Source organism: Staurois parvus, unplaced genomic scaffold (assembly GCF_062004578.1).
Source record: "Staurois parvus isolate SC_StPar_1 unplaced genomic scaffold, SC_StPar_1.0 ptg000031l, whole genome shotgun sequence".
NCBI lineage: Eukaryota > Metazoa > Chordata > Amphibia > Anura > Ranidae > Staurois > Staurois parvus.
In genome coordinates this window covers 9,350,369-9,370,352 of record NW_028317827.1, presented here as the reverse complement: position 1 = coordinate 9,370,352, position 19,984 = coordinate 9,350,369, and the positions used below count along the sequence as shown (strand labels likewise).

The 19,984-nt window shown below is 41.2% G+C and overlaps 1 protein-coding gene across 3 annotated transcripts in view; it reads right to left on the bottom strand.

The window, feature by feature from the left end:
• SLC4A10 (solute carrier family 4 member 10) overlaps positions 1-19,742 on the bottom strand; it is a 300,201-nt gene extending 280,459 nt beyond the window's left edge. For all 3 annotated transcript variants that reach the window (XM_089660029.1, XM_089660009.1, XM_089660018.1), the window contains exon 1: positions 19,545-19,742. In XM_089660029.1, coding sequence (XP_089516155.1) covers positions 19,545-19,592 — 48 coding nt within the window. In that variant the 5' untranslated portion in view covers positions 19,593-19,742. The remainder of the gene's footprint in view (positions 1-19,544) is intronic.
• Positions 19,743-19,984: the final 242 nt, after the last annotated feature.

Here is a 19,984-nt window from a genome sequence, read left to right as displayed (position 1 = left end):
GGATTCACCTAGGGTCTGGGGTAGTACAACAGGAGATGCTGTCCAGAAGATACATTTTAGCTGTAATGACTTGTATATAGTTCCAGGCAATTTGTCCTCAGTTGCCATTCCCTTGGGTATCCCATACACCCCTTAGCCTATCCAAGTTCTAATTTCCCTAATAAAATCCAAAAAAGAAAAGCTCAACTACTGGTTACTGTCTCCTGAATGCAAGTCTGAATGGGAAATGTGTGTTGCCTGACTGTGCAGGACTATAGGGAGACCCAAAACATCAGCAGCTCCGAAGGGAGTAGTACTACACTTACAAGGAAATAATTCTAGGAAAATGTAATAAAAGAATTATGGTAAAATTAGTTAAAAAGTAAAGATTTCCCAGGAGAACCCCAGTGAGGGTGGCTGGCTGGCCAAAATTTCAAATCTACTGGAATATAAAACAGTGAACATACACTGCAGTTACTGCATATTAGTTACTGACAGCTAATTTTATGGACTGTTTCACACCATAGAAATGCATTCCGGCTGCGTTCCAGATGCGTTTCTGCATGTGCTTTTTTTGGCGCGTTCTGGTGTGTTGTTTATGCGTTTTCGATGTGTTCCAGTGCATTTCTGATGCTTTCTGGTTCATTTTTTCCCCTCTGTTTCTCTTCAATTTAAATAGGGCCATGTGTGTTCCAGTGCAGTTTTGGTGCATTTTTCTGCAACTGGAACACACTGTAACTGCAAGCACTGATATAAACTATGACATTAACAACCATATAACCTACTTTCTGTGCGTTTTGGATGCAGAAAAAAGCAACTGAAACGCATGTAGTGTGAACTGGTCCTGCAGAGCCTTATTTAGTTTAAAGTTGTGTTTATCCCCATTCTTTGCACTATCCGACCCTGATTGACAATTCAACCTACACAGGCAAAGCACTAAGGGTTGCTTTACACATAGCTATTCAGCTCTAGGAGTATCCAAACAACCAATGAATAGGGATGAGGTTTGGGTTTGCTGCTACCTTTGGTTTGAGGCAAATCCAGATATGCCCAGCAGAATTGTTTTATACCATAATGCACTGCATGGTCTTTGAACCATAACTAGCAGGCTCAGAAGAGCCAATAAGGTGACTTTTGGTTACGTCAGCCACCTCACTATAAAAGTAGGGCACAGAGTAGCCATAGTGTCAGTAAAGTGGAAGGTCTTGCAAGGAAAGCATAGGGTTAGCTGACAAATTGCATAGAGAGAGGTTAAGGTTAGTTAGGAAACTACTTTCTTTGGGTTTCTCTGCTGTCCCTTTTTGTTCAAATTATTGGGGGCGTTTTTTTTTTAAATTTTGTTTTGTGGTTGATTTAAGGTGCTATTTATCTTTGGGTTGGTATCTTGGAGTTTTCATTTATTTTTGGGTACATTGGTTTTTATTTAATTTTGATAGGACCATTTTTTTACATTTAAAAAAACATGACTTTTTATTCAGGGTTGATATTTCAGGGTTTTCATTTATTTTGGGGTATTTTTTATTTTATGTTGATAGGGCTTTAAACTGCTTTTCTTAAGTGGGCTTTTGTTTTGAGTTTGGATTTCTGGGGTTTTTTGTGTCTTTTGGTGGGGCTTATTTTATTTTATGTTATGTTGATTAGGCTATTTTAGGTTTGGGGTTCTTAAAGCATAGCATTCACTTGCTTCTGTTCTTGGAGCTGCCCTTTGCATAATTTTGCTGCATCATTGGAAAGGAACAAGAACACTGTTCACATAAACCCACTCACGTTCACTGCACCCTCTATACCCATAGATAACATAAAAGTTAGGCATACACCACTTAGGTCTATTATCCATACGACTGGCCAGGTTTATACTGTGTCATCTACAGTTTCTTATTTCTTGTAGTAAAACACCCACCTCTACTCTGTTTATCTTGTAAATTTTGGCCAATTCTTCCACAAAAATGTCCAGCGGCTGGCTAATTTTATGCTGCTGTATTACCTGCAACTTCTAAGTCCCTAATGACAGTTTGATATAAACTGGACAGCGGTAGGACAGTTTTGCTTCAATAAGAACAGGGATGCTCTGCTGGACCTGGTAACCTTAAACCATGCAGAGATAATAACGAATGTCCATATAAAAGAACATCTGGGTAGCAGTGATCATAACATGATTTTATTTGTTGTTAGCTGTAAACAGCGAGCACATACGGGACAAATAAAAACGCTCAATTTCAAGAGAGCTAATTTTCCAAGGCTGAGAGCTGCTCTCCAAGACTTAGACTGGGGGGGAATATTGGCATCAATGAACACAACACAGAAATGGTAGTATTTCAAAAAGACTGTATGTGAACACACTTCAAAATATATTCCCATGAGCAACAAGTTTAAAAGGCTAAAAATCAAATCTATGTGGCTTATGGCCAAAGTTAAAAAAGCTATAGATAATAAGAAAAGAGTTTTTATTAAATATAAAAATGAAGGAATGCTATCATCGTTTAAACATTAGAAAGAATATAACAGAATATGCAAAAAGGAAATAAAGGCAGCAAAAATTGAAAATCAACAACAGATTGCAAAAGATAGCAAGACCAACCCCCAAAAATTCTTCAAATATATTAATGGTAAAAAGGTCTGGTCCGAGCATGTAAGCCCTTTACAAAATAATCTAGAGTGGGTGACTGGGGATAAAGAGAAGGAAAATTTATTAAATACCTTTTTCAGCTCTGTGTATACAAAGGAGCATGGGGGAGCTCTTGTCCATAATGGGCAAGGTATTGACACAGCTCCAGATGATTCACATTGGCTCACAATTGATATGATCCAAAAATATTTAGACAGAATAAAGAATATTTAGACAGAATAAAGCACCGGGACCAGATGGCATACACCCACAGGTCCTTAAAGAAGTGAGCTCTGTCATTTCAAAGCCATTGTTTCTAACTTTTAGGGACTCTTTAATGACTGGCATAGTACCACTGGATTGGCATAAGGCCAATGTGGTGCCTATATTTAAAAAGGGGTCACAATCTTTACCAAGTAATTATAGACCTGTTAGTTTAATTTCTATAGTTGGGAAGATACTGAAGAGTTTAATAAAAGACCACATAGATGAGTTCTTGCTGGAAAAAATATTTTAAGCAACAGACAGCATGGATTTATGAAAGACAGAAGTTGTCAAAGAAATCTGATTTCTTTTTAAGAGTGAGTGAGCAAAACCTTGGACAGAGGGGTGGCGGTAGACGTGATATACTTGGATTTTGCAAAAGCGTTTGGCACAGTTCTGCACACACAGCTAATGTGTAAGATAAAGTCTACGGGCTTGGAAAAATCTGTATGTAAATGGAGAGAAAACTGGATAAAAGATTGTATTCAGAGAGTAGTGGTTAATGATTCATACTCTGAATGGTCTAGGGTCGTCCGTGGTGTACCCCAAGGTTCAGTGTTGGGACCCTTACTTTTTAATATATTTATAAATGATATAGGGTCTGGGATTAATAATACCATTTCAGTCTTTGCAGATGACACCAAGCTGTGCAGTGGAATAACGTCCTTACAGGATGTCTCCAACTTACAAGCTGACCTCAATGCACTGTGTAATTGGACAACTATGTGGCAAATGAGGTTTAATGTTGATAAATGTAAGGTTATGCACTTGGGGGCTAAGAATATGCATGCATCATACATACTAGGGGGGGTACAACTGGGGGAATCAATGGTGGAGAAGGATCTGGGAGTTCTGGTAGATCACAAGCTTAATAATGGCATGCAATGCCAAGCTGCGGTTTCTAAAGGGAGTAAAATCCTCTCTTGTATTAAAAGAGGTATAGACTCCAGAGAGAGAGAGATATCATATTACCCCTGTACACATCATTACTAAAACCTCATCTGGAATATGCAGTTCAGTTTTGGGCACCAATTCACAAAAAGAACATTGGAGAACTTGAGAAAGTACAGAGAAAGGGAACCAAACTGATAACAGGCTTGGAGGAGCTCGGCTATGAGGAAAGATTAGAGGATCTGAATTTATTATTTCTTGAGAAAAGGAGATTAAGGGGAATATGATCAACATGTATAAATACATCAGTGGTTCATATAGTGAACTCGGTGTAGAGCTATTCACCCTGAGGTCATCACAGAGGACAAGGGGGCACTCTTTATGTCTGGAGGAAAAGAAATGTAATCTCCAAACACGGAAAGGTTTCTTCACAGTGAGAGCTGTGAAAATGTGGAATAGACTCCCTCAAGAGTTGGTTCTGGCCAGCTCAGTAAATTACTTAAAAAAAGGCCTGGATTCTTTCCTAGATATACAGAATATAACTAGATACTAGCTTTTATAGGTAATGTTGATCCAGGGAATATCCGATTGCCTCTCGGGGGATCAGGAAGGAATTGTTTTCCCAGAAGGAGCAAATTGGATCATGCTTTGCTGTTTTTTTTGCCTTCCTCTGGATCAACTGTGGGTATAGGATTATAACTCTTTTTTTTTTGGTTGACCCGGATGGACTTTTGTCTTTTTTCAGCAAGACTAACTATGTAACTATGTAAAAGAAGGCAACATAAAACTAGTACGATATTTGACACTGTTTTTGAAAAACTAACGCATCAATATCTGCAACTCCCTCCTCACCGGCCTACCCAAGTGCAGGCTCTCCCCGCTCCAGACCATCCTGAACTCAGCGGCTAGACTCATCCACCTCATCACCCGCTCCACCTCTGCCACCCCCCTCTGCCTCTCCCTCCACTGGCTTCCGATTGCCCAACGCATCAAATTTAAACTCCTAACCCTGACCTACAAAGCCGTTCACAACACGGCCCCTGACTACCTCACCAACCTGATCCCCAAGTACCGCCCTACCCGTACCCTTCGCTCCTCACAGGACCTCCTTCTATCCTGCTCCCTGGTCTCCTCCTCCCATGCACGACTGCAGGACTTCTCCAGGTCCTCCCCCATCCTCTGGAACTCACTGCCCCAATCCATCAGACTGTCGCCTTCCCTCTTCACATTCAGGCGCTCCCTCAAAACCCATCTCTTCAGGGAAGCCTACCCCACCCTCACCTAACGGCCATTCTCCCTCTTTCCTCCCACCCCTCATTCCCCTCAGCCACTTCCTACTGTACCTTTACCCCCTCCCTCCTAGATTGTAAGCTCGAAAGAGTAGGGCCCTCTTACCCCTCGTACGTTGTTTGTTGTTGTACTGTGCCATGTATTGTCCCCCCTCTATTGTACAGCGCTGAGCAAACCCTTTGGCGCTATATAAACTCGTAGTAATAATAATAATAATAATATCTGGTTCAATGGATGTAATAGCAATTCTTAATTTTATTCCCAAGGTGCTAATCAGATATTTTCATTCTAATTGTGCCCTTTGTGCTTCATCCTTGAAAATGGTTTCTCACAAATATAGGTGCTGCCGAAAACAGATGACATGAATAAGGCATGATTGTGAAGAATGGGATATTTTTATTTGGGAAGATATAACTTATAAAAGTCCAGTAAAGAGGGACTGTCACGTGTTTCTTTGGCCGCATGTGTTTGCTAAGTGTAAACACATTAAAAAAAAAAAATTTTAATGTAAGTTTTTACGATTTTGTGTTGAGCTGCATTCATAGCTGCCTTGGACCGCAGGTTGGACACCCCAGATGTATACTGTTTTCTTAGGCAAATCACTTTTTGTGAATCTGTTGCAATTTCTATCACTTGGAGATCCTGCCAGTAAAAGCAATTCCTATTGCAGGTCAACAGTACAAAACCAATGCCTCACAGCAGCAGCGCTATCAGCTTGCCATTCAGGCTCAGTTAGTTGACCACTGAACTACCTACCCGATAGGCAGCCTAACAGCCAACTAAAAGGAGCACACCCTGACAGGCTGAAAATCCTGTTGTGACAGTGGCTTAGCACTGTCAGCTTGCAACACAAAGTGCTGTTACTGGCAGGATCTTCAGGCTACAGAAATATGTTTTTTTTTTCTGTTGTAAACAAAAAAGAAAAAATGAATCATATATAAAGGCTGACATCTTCAAGCACCTCAGTGTGGTTTGTCCCAACTGGAAGACACTTTTGCTGGACAACCTTTCCTGCTAAAGGAAGTAAAAATATACCAGCTTTACTTGCAGGATCAAAAGGTAAAAAACATATTTTAGAAGGAATTCAGAAAAACAAAAAACTGCTGTGTTAATGCAAGAGATAGACTGCATCATACATGTCATTTCTGATTTTGGCCATAGTTACACTTTTAATGGGTCTGTCAGAAATGTACTATTTCTAGAACACATGGATAATTTGTGCCATACCAAAGGCTACACTTGGATTCTCCTATGATAACAGCCAGACTGCAGAAGTTAAAGCCAAGTTTATCGCCAGTCTCTCTTTACTGCTCAGTGAGCCATAAGACAAAGCTAAATGAAATGTCTGGCTTCCAGGTCACAGCCAAACTAATAGTGCACTCATAACCATGTGATTGCTGCTGCTTGATTCATGAAATTAAATGAATATTTATTTATTAAAGGTATTTATATCGCGCCGTCAATTTACACAGTGCTTTACATATATATTGTACATTCACATCAGTCCCTAACCCTCAAGGGCCATAATCCAAGGTCCCTAACTCACATTTATACATACACATACTAGGGCCAATTTAGACAGAATCCAATTAACCTACCAGCATGTCTTTGGAGCGTAGAAGTAAACCAGAGTACCCAGAGGAAACCCACACAGGCAAAGAGAGAACATGCAAACTCCAGGCAGTTGGTGTCATGGTTGCGATTTGAACCAACAACCCTAATACTGCCAGGTAGCAGTGCTAACCATTTAGCCACTGTGCTGCCATGATACTAACTGTGGGCAGAAAAATTGGATATCATCTGTATCTGAATTTTGTGTATACTGTATATAATCACGTTGGTAAAAAAAATAAGTAAATTCTGAGGCTTAAGCAATGGCACACATAGTATGCTGTGGTGAGACATGAGAATAGTTTTAAAGTGACAGGCCTACAGGAAACAAAATTATAGCAATATGGTCCTCTTGACAACAGTGAGTTGACAATATCAAGGCAAAAGAATGACAATTCTGACAATACATGGGTCCAAACTGGGCAATTATAGACAATACAGAGGCAACAAACAGTCTACAGTTACACTATGCAGAAAGCAAATAGGCAATATATGCATTGGCAGAAAACATCCAGTTGTGACAAAATACAGGCAGCAACTAGGCAACACGGCCTATATGCAGACAACAAACAGACCCCTGTGATAATAGACAGACAACAAATGAGCAATAATGACATTTTGGGGACAACCAATGGCCCATGCAGGCAACAAAATGGACCATTATGCAGTGGAGTCATTAGGGTTGGTGCCACCTGGTGCGATAGAGCATGGTGTCCCCCCCCCATATTGGACCTGATACAAGAGATAGCCGAAGACAGTGGACGTGATACAAGAAATGGTCAGGGACTGCAGACATACTACAGGAGATAGTCAGAGACTGCAGGTATGATACAGGAGATGGTCAGAGACTGCACACATACTACAGGAGATGGTCAGAGATTGCAGACATGGCACAGGAGATGGTCAGAGACTGCAGACATGATACAGGAGATAATCAGAGACTGCAGGCATGGCACAGGAGATGGTCAGAGACTGCAGACAAGGCACAGGAGATACTCAGAGACTGCTCACATAGTACATGCGCTGGTCAGAGACTGCAGACATAGTACAGGAGATGGTCAGAGACTACAGACATACCACAGGAGATGGTCAGAGACTGCAGATATACTACAGGAGATGGCCAGAGACTGCAGACATAGTAAAAGAGATGGTCATAGACTGCAGACATACTACAGGCCATGGCCAGAGACTGCAGACATAGTACAGAAGATGGTGAGAGACTGCAGACATAGTACAGTAGATGGTCAGAGACTACAGACATATTACAGGAGATGGTGAGAGACTGCAGACATAGTACTGTAGATGGTCAGAGACTACAGACATATTACAGGAGATGGTCATTGTGATTGTGGCCACAGCTATGCTCTCAATGGCATTGGAGTCTCCAGCAATCATGGATAGATGGTGCAAGGCAGGTGTCCAGTCTCCCTATTAATAGGGGACCTGGGTGATGCCATACACAGTAGTGGATGAAGGAGAGGGACCGTCTCTCTATCAGGGACCTTGTGTGCTATTACATGATGTGTATAGAGTGGATGAGTGATCCCTCAGCATGCAGCCAGTGTTGTCTCAGTGTAGCACACACACAGGCAGTAGACATGTACACACACTGACAACTGAACACTACCCTCCCTCCTGAAGACTCATTTCTGGTTCCCTCACCTACCATGACAGCCTGCAATAATTCCTTCAGTACAGACATGGAGCGTTCCAAGGGGGCAAATTATGGAGAGGGGAGGTGGAGAAAGTGACTGAGAAGGAAGCAAACTGTATACACAATGCTAGCTTCCTAGGCTCATCCATCCATGAGACAGCTCTTTAGATGTGCACTTTTTCCCCAAGCCCTCCCTCTGACAATGCAATGTGTCCTGACGCTCTTCTGTATGGAGAGGACAGAGGCTGGGGTCTCCCCCTCCCCACTAGAATAACACTCACTGTGATCGGGACATCACTGCCGGATGCTCCGTGCTGTGAAGGGTCAGGTGCCCAGAGTAGAGAGCTCCTGGGAGGTAAATTACTAGACTCCAGCTCTGTTCTGCGGGATGCCAGCCCCTACTGACTGCGGGTATTGCCCAAGTGCCCGAATACTGCCTTGATGCAGCCGTTCTTTTAAACACTGACTCACTATGCATGCACCCGGCCTGCCAAAAATGTCCGAGCCCAGTCTGTTTTGGTACTGCCATATTTTTTATGGACTGCTGAAAACCCTGGTGTCACCCCTCCAGTGGGTGTCACCCCGGTGCTGTCCGCACTCCCTTAGCAACACCACTGCCATTATGACAATATGCAGGTGTAACGCCATGCCAAAAGTTAGGCTAACTTTAGGTTTTTGTCTTCACTGTACTCAGTGTAGAATTTATCTGTTTTTTTTTTATCTGGTTAGGGTTTTCCGAAGGCCAGTCTTTGATTGCTTTCGTCTCCTTCTAGAGGAAGCTTCCAGAAAATAGAACAGAAGGATCAACCACGATTCATGAATATTTAGCAGACCTCAGCCAATCCCTGCAGAGGGGGCACCCAGGAGGTGGCCGGGGAGGTGATGTGCAAAGTGTTCTTATCCTGAGGTTGCTGCCCCTGGGATGTACTGGAGTTGCAGTTTGGGCCGCATCAGGTTCTGGGCTGAGGGCCCAGAGAAGATATGCTAAAAAGATTTTTGCTGGAGAGTGTAATCTTGGAGTCTGGTCTGGAGAATCATATCTATTTCCCTCACTGAAGAGTGTCACATGGAAGCTGAGTAGTAGCAGCTGTCCTAGGACATTGTGAGTAAGACCTGGTTTTGGACTATCAGGTGTGCATCAGCTAGAGGAAACTGAGTGCAAGAGGTTACTGGATGGACCAGGTCTGCTCTTACAGAGACCTAGAATTACTGGCCATTCCCTATTACCTATTACTTTGTAAGATGTTTGTCCTCCTGTTTATTTCTGCTGTCCTTTTTGAGTATCCTGAACCCTTAAATCCCGACCTATTTAACTTTCTACTAATAAAACCCAGAAAAAGGCATCTCCTAGACTAAGCCTTTGTTGTCAGTGTGTTTGGAACTGTATCTGCAGCAGGTAGCCTCTATACTAGCAAGGAAGGCCTGAGCATATTCTCAGCAGTCCTTCAAGGAAGAGTGCTAAACAGGCAACAATTGTGTTAATATACTACCAATAGTTCCTTCTATCTAGCAAAAATCACCCCTTCCCCAGAAAAAAAATCCTACCCTTTCCCTAACAAACCCCTTCCAGAAAATTTTCCCCTACGCTTCCACTGAAACACTTAGCAGACCTCAGATACAGTAGCAACCAGCAGAATGAGAAGAAGTCCTCCAAGGCTTCCCTTAAATTGTGTCATATGACACATTAGACCTGAGGAGGAGCCTGGAAAAGCTCCCCTCAGCTTTGTTCTGCCACTATATGTGAAAGGTTCGCCAAGCATCATTACCACTATGGGGATGATCCTTCAGAGCGGATAGTCCTTCAGCTGCTCTGCAGGAACCCCCACAAAGTAGTAATGTCAGGAGCAGGCAGAGGGCACTCCTAGAGCACCCCCAACCTGACAGCAACAGGGCAACCTCTTCCATTTCCTAGATGTGTCATTACCTCAAGTGTATTTTTCTCACTGGTAGTTTACAACAAGGACTGGAGCTGTGCCAAGTGAATGTATTACAATACAGAATTACATTCAGTAAAGCAGAGTTAAGCAATTGTTGCCTTGACTCTCTACTGCTTAGTTTATTTGTCTTTTTTGGTCATAAATATATACCTCTATAAATACAGGCCTACATCTATAGGCAGTAGTAAATAATTCAGAGGTTATACATATTATTTAATGATAAGCAAGCCAACGTGTTTTGGGGGTTGTCAAGTACCTTAGTCAGGGCTTAAAACAGTGTCTGAATACTGTCAGAGCAATTTCCCATTTCTTCCATGTTGATATCTACTTTCTTACTGGGGAAATCTATTGCAAAATTTAAATGATCCCTGGAAATTCCTTGCAGTTGGAATATGTTAATGCTCCCTATTAAACAATGATGGTCAAAGTAATAAAATGTTCAGGTTCTCTACAAATACAAATTTGTGAAAACCAACAGAATTGTTAGAAAGTATTTCTGTTTCAGGGGCTACATTTTCTGCAAGCTGTAGTAGAGTTTGGCATCAGAAAATCACACTAGCAGAACATGCAAAGTGTTTTCTTAACAGGATTTAAAAATAAAACTCTGTATGGGTGATTTTAGTGTGTAGCCAAGCTATGAATATACACTCACTGCGAAAACACTTTGCATATTTTTTCTTTTTTTGGAAAATATAATTGATTTCACAGGGCTGGTCTTCTTATCTGATCTATTATTAATTTAGCTACTAGACCAGAGATATAGGAATGCTGATGGGGCCAAGCTGCAATTGCAATGACATCACACAATGCAGTGACATAATTAGCCATCAGGAAATTATTCATTATGCTGATCTGAGGTCTTGCAATCAGATAAAGGATAAGGTCCTACGTTTGGACTAAGGACAGCCATTCATAGGGTCCTGCAGGTGGACTAAGGGCAGCCTTTCAGGAGGTCCTGCATTCAAAGTAAGAACAGCCATTCCCAAGGTCTTGGACTAGAGATAGATATTCATAAGGACCTGCAGTCAAGCTAAGGACAACCATTCATGAGGATTTTTGCTGTAGATATGACATCCATTTGTTAAAGTTCTGCAGGCAGCCAAATGATAGCCATTTATGAGGGCCTGAAGTTACAGTAAGGATAGCCTACCGACAAACATATGACAGCCATTAATGTAGTCCTGCAGCCATTCATTAACGTCCTGTAGTCAAATGGAAATAATGAGGTCATGTAGTCAGACTCAGGACAACCATTCATGAAGTCCTGCAGTCAGACTAAGGATAGCTATTCATGAGGTCTTGCAGTCAAAGTAAGAATAGTCATTCCTGAGGTCTTGGAGTCAGAGTAGAGACAGATTTTCATAAAATCCTGCAATCAAGCTGAGGACAACCATTTATGAGGACTTGTATTCATACATAGGACATCCATTTGTTAAGGTTCTGCAGGCAGCCTAAGGACAGCCATTTTTGAGGTCCTGAAGTTACAGTAAGGACAGCCATTCATAAGATCTTGCTGCTGGAGGAAGGACAGCCATTCATGAGGTCCTACAGAAAACATATGACAGCCGTCTGTGTGGTCCTACAGTCAGACATAGGGTAGCCATTCATTAGTGGTCCTGTAGTCAGACTAAGAACGATAATTAATGAAGCCATGTAGTCAGACACAGGACAACCATTCATAAAGTCCTGCAGTTAGACTAAGGGAAACCATTAATGAGATCCTGCACTCAGGGCAAGAACAGACATTAATGAGGTCCTGCAGTAAGAGTAAGCTTGCACATAGGCATTACAGCGCAGTAAGATTTGTGGACACAGACTGCCCTTAGGACAGCAAATTTCAAAATCCTTGAGAGTGCACCATAAACTTGCACAGTTAGTTCTGCTGACCTACCAATTTTTTGTAAGCAAAGGAGGGAGGGAAGAAAAAAGAATTGGCAGCAGCAGATGCTTGCTTTAGGGAAAAAATGTTCTATCCATCCTTTGATCATTGCTTTAAGTTGTTGACCACTCTGGTCACATTTTACAAATATTATTTCATGCCTATGGGCGAATACACATCTGAGATCATAGAAAGTTATCTTGTAGATGAACATTGCCAGAGAATTTAGACTACAGAGCTGGAACTTTTTTAATAAAGTAACAGCAGACATGCACAACAAAGCCCATTATCTGTTACTTATGGTTTACAAAATGTACAGGAAACAAATTCAGTGATTTAGTGATAAATTCCAAAAATGTTGACCTAGATTTGAACTATTTTACAACAGTACTTAAAATGCCCCATTACTAATAAATTTGGTGGTGGTACCCAACGTTTATGGGCCCAGAGTCAATGCCTCATTGACCCTTTTGCAACTTGATCCAGTCAATGCCATTTCAGTTTTCTGATGACCACCATATGTACATTGTATCATCTAGACCAGTCTTTCTCCTTCTTTTCAACACAGAGGAACTCTTGAAATAACGCTCCCCTCTCAGTGAATTCCTACTAAAATAACTGTATTTACAGCTCCTGATACATTAGTGTGATGGTCAGTGGGAAGAATGCTCCTTACACTTGTGGTCATTGGGAAGAATTACCTCCTTACAGATTGCTAAAATGAACAATGGTGTCAGTGGGAACTTACCTGAGAGGGAGAAATTTCTCATTGCTCAAGGAACCCCTAACAACCTCTGGAGAAACCCTAGTCCAGAAACCCTGCTCTAGACCTTCAGCTCAAATGTCCAAGATTAAAACTGAGTATATAGCCAAATCCACCCAAGTGAGTCCACCTAGGTTTAAGCCTGAGCCATGTCTCACAATCAGATCTGAAGGCACCTGTAAAGATTAGATAGCAGTCTGCTAATCTGTCCAGCTTCCGCTATATCAGGGGACTATCCTCAAAGGACTCAGCTATTGTCTATTACTCCATGTGAACTCATGTATAGCAGGACAAACCAATGTGTCTGTGCCTCTTCCTTCCCTTGAAGTGCCCTGTGGGAAGCAGGGGGCACACATTTCTTGTTGCTGTTGTGATAAAGCAGCTATCGCACCTACAGGCTTTGGTGGCCATTTAGGGAGAGCCTGTGCTTGAGTTTAATACTGCATTTGTGAATATTTTACTTACTTCTTGTTAACAAAAAAAATTGCATTGCACTTCAGACCCCTCATTCTTTTTTGACTCCCAATACCGTTTCACACATGACTCTCCTTTCCTATCCCGTTGTCTGATCAGGTAACCAGAGTGTTCCAGTTTAGAGGAAAAAACTTTGTTGCATTGTTGCAGACACGATAAGAAGTCAGATCCTGCATGAACATCCAACTGTTCACCAATGTCAGCAACCAGTTTTACTGTGTATATCCAGTTTAGGTTTTTACAGAGTTAAGGATGTCTCTTACTTCAACACAGCCATGAAAAATGAATCATTGCTCAATCATATACAGTATATAACTCAATGTAGAAATATTTGTCTTGAGAGTGATTAAAAAAACAAGTCATCTTGCTCCTAGCTTATCAAACCAATGTCAATCCAACCTTGAAGCCTTCCAAATATAGCAGAGGAAGTACTGAGAGCAGTAAGCAGACTGTGTACAGTTTTCTGCTCAGATGCCTATGTAGTTCAGCTCTGTATAAATGTGTGCAGTGTATGGAGGAACATGGTGCAAACCCCAAAGTAGTAAAGTAGAACAGCTCTATAGAGTTTTAGCCATAGTAGCGTGAATATTTAGAATTCCCAGAATAGTTTATAGCCTATAAAAATCACAGTCCTTAATTAAAAAGTAAATCTCTTTAAATCAATAGCTTCTTACAGTTCTCTTTTCCAACTCATTACAAATAGTACATGCTGTACTGGATTCAGTGTTTCAGACATAGGGCTTCATTTACTAAAGATGTAACGTTCACTCTTTTGAAGAGAACCTGTGGTCGTATCAATTAGCTATTTGCAGAGAATTTAAAGTGTATCAAACTATATTGTTTTTTTGTTCTTGTTTCAAAGACATTGAATTTTTTTAAATCCCCAATAAGTTTTTAATTACTGCCAAAGTTAGGGGAAACATCCTCTTAAGCTGGCCATACATTATACAATTTTCTTGTTCAATTTCCTTTAGATTTACCTTCAACTATGTAGTGCGAGGGTCTGTCCGATTGCATACAAATTTAAATTGTTTAGGTTTGACCTCATATTATATGGTTTTGGTAAATCTAAAGGAAAATTGTACAATGTATGGCCAGTCTTAGACTTGCCATGCCTTACATAGTTACATAGTTAGGCTGAAAAAAGACACAAGTCCATGTAGTTCAATCTATAGATCCAAATCAAACTCCACATATAGAATCCTGTACCCAAAGTTGATCCAGAAGAAGGCAAAAAACGACAAAAAAATGACGATCCAATTTGCTCCACAGAGGGAAAAAATTCCTTCCTGATCGCCCAGAAGGCAATCTGTTATTCCCTGGATCAACTACCCCTGGAGTCTTTACTTATAAATGTTAGTATCCAGTTATATTTTGTGCATATCTGACAGATTCCTGCATCCACGCTATACAGCACAGATGGACAAATCCCCCTGCTAGGCTGTGGTATTCTGACAGTGGAGCTGCTGACTGTCAGAATATCTGCACAGCAGCTGCATTTGAATGGACAATTTTTCGCTCGAAGGATGTTGGACGAGAGGGGATCAGCGGGGCCACCCACAAAGTGAATTTCAGCTGTTTCATCAGGAAGCGGATGAAGTTCACTGGAACAAGTTTCCCCAAAGAAAAATGTCTGCCCATCTCCTGTTTAGGTGACAACTGTACAATTTTACATTTGCAGTGATGTCCTCTGAAAAGTGATCCATGGTGAGAGACAATATATCACCTCTATGACCTCTTGAAATACAACAGCACTCACATGCATTACATGTTCTATTCTCTTGAATTGGTCACGTGTGGTGACAGTACTGCCCATCATGGCAACACGGGGTACAACTTTTAACACAAAGTACAGCACTGCGGCCGCGGCATGTGTACCACCTCGTCTGTCAACCATAATTAGTTAAGGTGGGCAGTCGGAGGAGGCAGTAAAACAGCAGCTCAACCACCTAATTTACCACCTTCCTGGCCATGTAAACAAGCCCTATAAGTGTGGGTTCACACATATACGTGCTAAAATCACAATGACATTCCTTTGTTAACACCATTCTGGTTTCTGTGCAATTTCAGTACCAATGCCATTTTGCCGACTCTCTCTCTCTCCATAACTGCCTAAAACACAAAAACACATCCCATGGACATCAATGCAAAATTGCCTCCCATTGACTTCAATGCAAAGACGCCTTCCATTCGCTTTAATGCACAAACGCCTATCAATCCCAATCCTGTGTGAACATTTATCTCCATATGCCTCTGTGCTCTTTCACTTGTGAGCTTGGAAAGCTCCAAACTCGCACAGGACCCTTTTCCTAATTGCACTCGAACTGAAATGCATGTGGATCGCATCTGTGTGAACCACCTCAATAGGAACACATAATATCTAGCCTGCCATGCGAATCAGTGCATTTGAAAATGCATCCAGAATCGCATATGTGTGAACCAGGTAGGGTTGTCACCTAATCCCTTTAAAACCAAACACATATTAATTGCACAGGTTCTGAGGCTTATTTATTGCAGATAAGGCACTAGGTGAGTTTAATTGACACCTTAATCAGCCACAGAACCTGTATAATTAATATGTGTTCTGTTTTAAAGGCATGAGGTGGCAACCATAGAACCAGGGCTAAGTGAAATTAAAACTGCAGCCAGGGGCATACTGACCATTCAAGCACTCTGGCACTGCCCAAGGGCCCGGGGTCAGTAGGGGGCCCCATGAAATTCCCCTGGTACTTTTCATTGGCTTTTTCATAGGCATTTTTGGGTATGGGCGAGGACACGGGGGCCCTATGATCCCCTATTGCCCGGGGGCCCCATGAGTTGTCAGTCTGCCCCTGACTGCAGCAGAGAAAAATCAAGTCCCTCAATTAGTAGACATGGCTGTGCTGTGGTGCAGGGCTGTGTAAATCTCAGGACCAGATTGACTGAAATATAACTCATTTGTGAAGTAAAGCACCTTCGATAGCCCTCTGGTCTATCAAGCGCAGTAGCAAAGCTCCTTCTTAAAGAGCCTTAGTCCATAAATCAGATTTTGAGCATCATTTGCACCCTAACGACAAAACACATCACAGCTAAGGCTATAGAATAGACACAAACAGATATTTTGCCACCAAAAGAACCATAAAGATAGCACATAACACTCACCAGTATCTACCAAAAAATATCAGCGTTTGGTCAACTGACCCTTTCAAAAAGGTAGCGCCCTCTTGCATATATGAGTCAAAAACCGAATGCTGTGTCGTTCAAAAAACGGAAAATAGCTCATACAATCGTGCCATCAATTGTTTCAATTTTCTAAAAAAAAAACCCAGCATGTTAGATCAGGCACTTTTGAAAACTGCATGTCACAGCTGGCACACTGATGATGCAAAAAATCAATGATTCAACAATCAACACAAATTTTTTTTTTCGATTTTAGTAAATCCGAGTAACCTGCACATGATGAATATATTCAAATACATTACATTTTTAAATGCATACAGTATATCCTGCTGCTATAATTCCTGTTTACTCATCAGCTTTAACATCAAGCAGATTAGCCGCAAAGAAAAATTCTATTGTAATTTTCAACGTAAATAATATAATTTGTGAAAAGCGCCATTTACTGTCTTGAGAGTTAAAATGTAGAAATTGACTGTTTAGTAGAAGAACAGCATAAAATGGGATTGCAGAGGCAACCTTTACATGCAATGTTCTTTTTCCTGTGAGCTGTACTCCTGAACACTTGACAATAATTATAGACATCTATGAGTCAGGAAGCAGGGCTTTTCTGAGGCTGTTACTCTGGAATAATCATCAGTGCCAATGCTGATTAATTGACTGATTTCAACAGCATGGGGCTTTTTGTCCCTGCAGAAAGTACACGATCATTCACTACATTTTACACCCACTCAGAGTACCTGTCTCACAGAAGATGCTAGTTCAAAGCCATTCCGAACCAACCATTTATTTACCGTCAGAAAAAAGATAAATGTACAGAAAGCTTTTCTGCAACATGGCAAGAAAATGGCCTGTTCTTTACTTGCCACCATGACACAAGGAGTAATGCATGCAGTAAAGACGTAGGACTGGGTATGCATAGAATATGATATTAAAAAAATAGATTAAAAAAAAGCTAGCTCTGTAAACAGATGATCTGCAATGATCTCCAGTGTACATTTAATTCTAAATTATACTAGAGGTGACTTATACAGGTACATATGTATATGTGTGAATATAACTGATGAATACATGCATTGTGTATAATTCCACCATTCAAAGAAAGGATACATGTATTCTATTAATGCATAAACATACTTTATGTATAATGGATGGTACATTTTTCCATGATAGACAGAAAGATGATAGACAGACTGACAGGCAGCTAGGTAGACAGATAGATAGATAGATAGATAGATAGATAGATAGATAGATAGATAGACCACCAAAGAATCTGAAGGTTAGATACCGAAAAAGCCAATACCAACCATACCCTTAAACAACTAAAAGAAGCACTACAAGATAATAAATGTGGAGCTGGCCTATAGAATCATTGGACTCAACTGAATGGATAACATCCATCATAAGATAGATAGATAGATAGATAGATAGATAGATAGATAGATAGATAGATAGATAGATAGATAGATAATGCAAATAGGTATGCTGACATGAAATAAATGGATGGATAGCTAATAGATATATAGACAGATAAAAACAATGCAGGCAGGAAATCAGAAAATTCATAGATAGATAGATAGATAGATAGATAGATAGATAGATAGATAGAGAGATAGATAGATAGATTGCCAAAGAACCCAAAGGGTAGATACTGAAAAAGCCAACACTAACCATAGCCTTAAACAACTAAAAGAAGCAATACAAGATTAAAATATGTGGAGTTGGCCCATAGAATCATTGAGAGTTTGACCCAACTAAATGGATAACATCCATCGTTAGATAGATAGATAGATAGATAGATTGATAGATAGATAGATAGATAGATAGATAGATAGATAGATAGATAGATGCAAATAGGATGCAGACAGGAAATAAATGGATGGTTAGAAAGATAATAGATAGATAGCCAGGCTACCAAAGCACCTGAAGGTTAGATACCATAAAAGCTGACACCAACCATAACCCTAAACAACTAAAAGAAGCAATACAAGATAAAAAAAATGTGGAGTTGGCCCATAGAATCATTGATAGTTGGACACAACTGAACAGGTAACATTCATCATTAGATAGATAGATAGATAGATAGATAGATAGATAGATAGATGCCATAAAATCTGCCAACAACCACAGTATGAAACAACTAAATAAAGCAATACAAGATCAGAAAATGAGGAGCTGGCTCATAGGATAATTGAGTGTTGGATATAACTGGATGGCTAGCATCCATCATAACATAACTAGATGACAGATAGATAGATAGATAGATAGATAGATAGATAGATAGATAGATAGATAGATAGAGACAGAAAAAAAAGGATTGATAGATAATAGGGATGCAGACAGGTGTTACAGAAATAGATAGATAGATAGATAGATAGATAGATAGATAGATAGATGCAAATGGAGATGCAGACAGGAAATAAATGGATGATAATAGGTATAAAGATGACAGCTACAGACAAGCAGGGATGCAGGCAGGAATTCATGATATTAATAGATAGATAGATAGATAGATAGATAGATAGATGGATAGATCATTATTCCACCTATAACTTGCACACTTGGGGGGCCTGTTATTCAATGCCTGATCCTCTGTCACATAGTAATGCACAGACTGGAGAGCCATGTACTGCATTCCCCTGCAATGCTAGATCAGGCTTTGGCAGCCTCTGACAGCTACTGACGTCCCCGACATGAAATCAGTGGACTACCATCACCCATCATCACCCACCATCACCCATCATCACCCACCATCACCCATCATCACCCACCATCACCCATAGACCTCATGATATATGGCCATTACTACATCTAGACATTCTTCATAGACATCAGTACATATGGGCATCATTCGTTATATACAGCCATCTTTACACATAGACAGCAATGCCACGACCATACCATAGATCCAGATGGCATGTGATGTATATGATGGAGGCTGATACTCAGCACCCCCATTGTAGGGATCGGTCCATGGATGGGGGATGGGGATCCCTTCCATTGATGCCCGGCTGTCCGGGGTTCGGTGGCCGGGTCCTTACCGTGGGCAGCAGCGGCTCCATCTGCGCTCCCTGCTCTTTGATCTCCATGGTCGGTGTGTGCCGATCTGTCCGCACTGCTCTCCGTGTCAGCTCTGCGCTGCTCAGTATTCGTGTCAGGTAGCTGTGGATCTGGAGGAAATTACACACTCCGAGTCCTAGCGAGTCACATGGCTCCTACTCTGTGTAGAGGCTGAGCATGGAGTGTCGGGGGTGCTCAGTGGTGCCTAGGCACAGGACCTGCCCACAGCTGCCTGCCTGCCAGCCTGCCCCCTGGATTCTACCTGGGCACTCATGCTGAGAAGAGCCGAGTCTTTGTATTCCACCAATACCTTCTATTATAGAATCAGGCTGCTACTGACCACACTTCACTTACATCAACCATCAACATAATAGGGGAGCTTTACTTCTAGGGATCCCTATCAGGAGCCCCACTGGGCAGC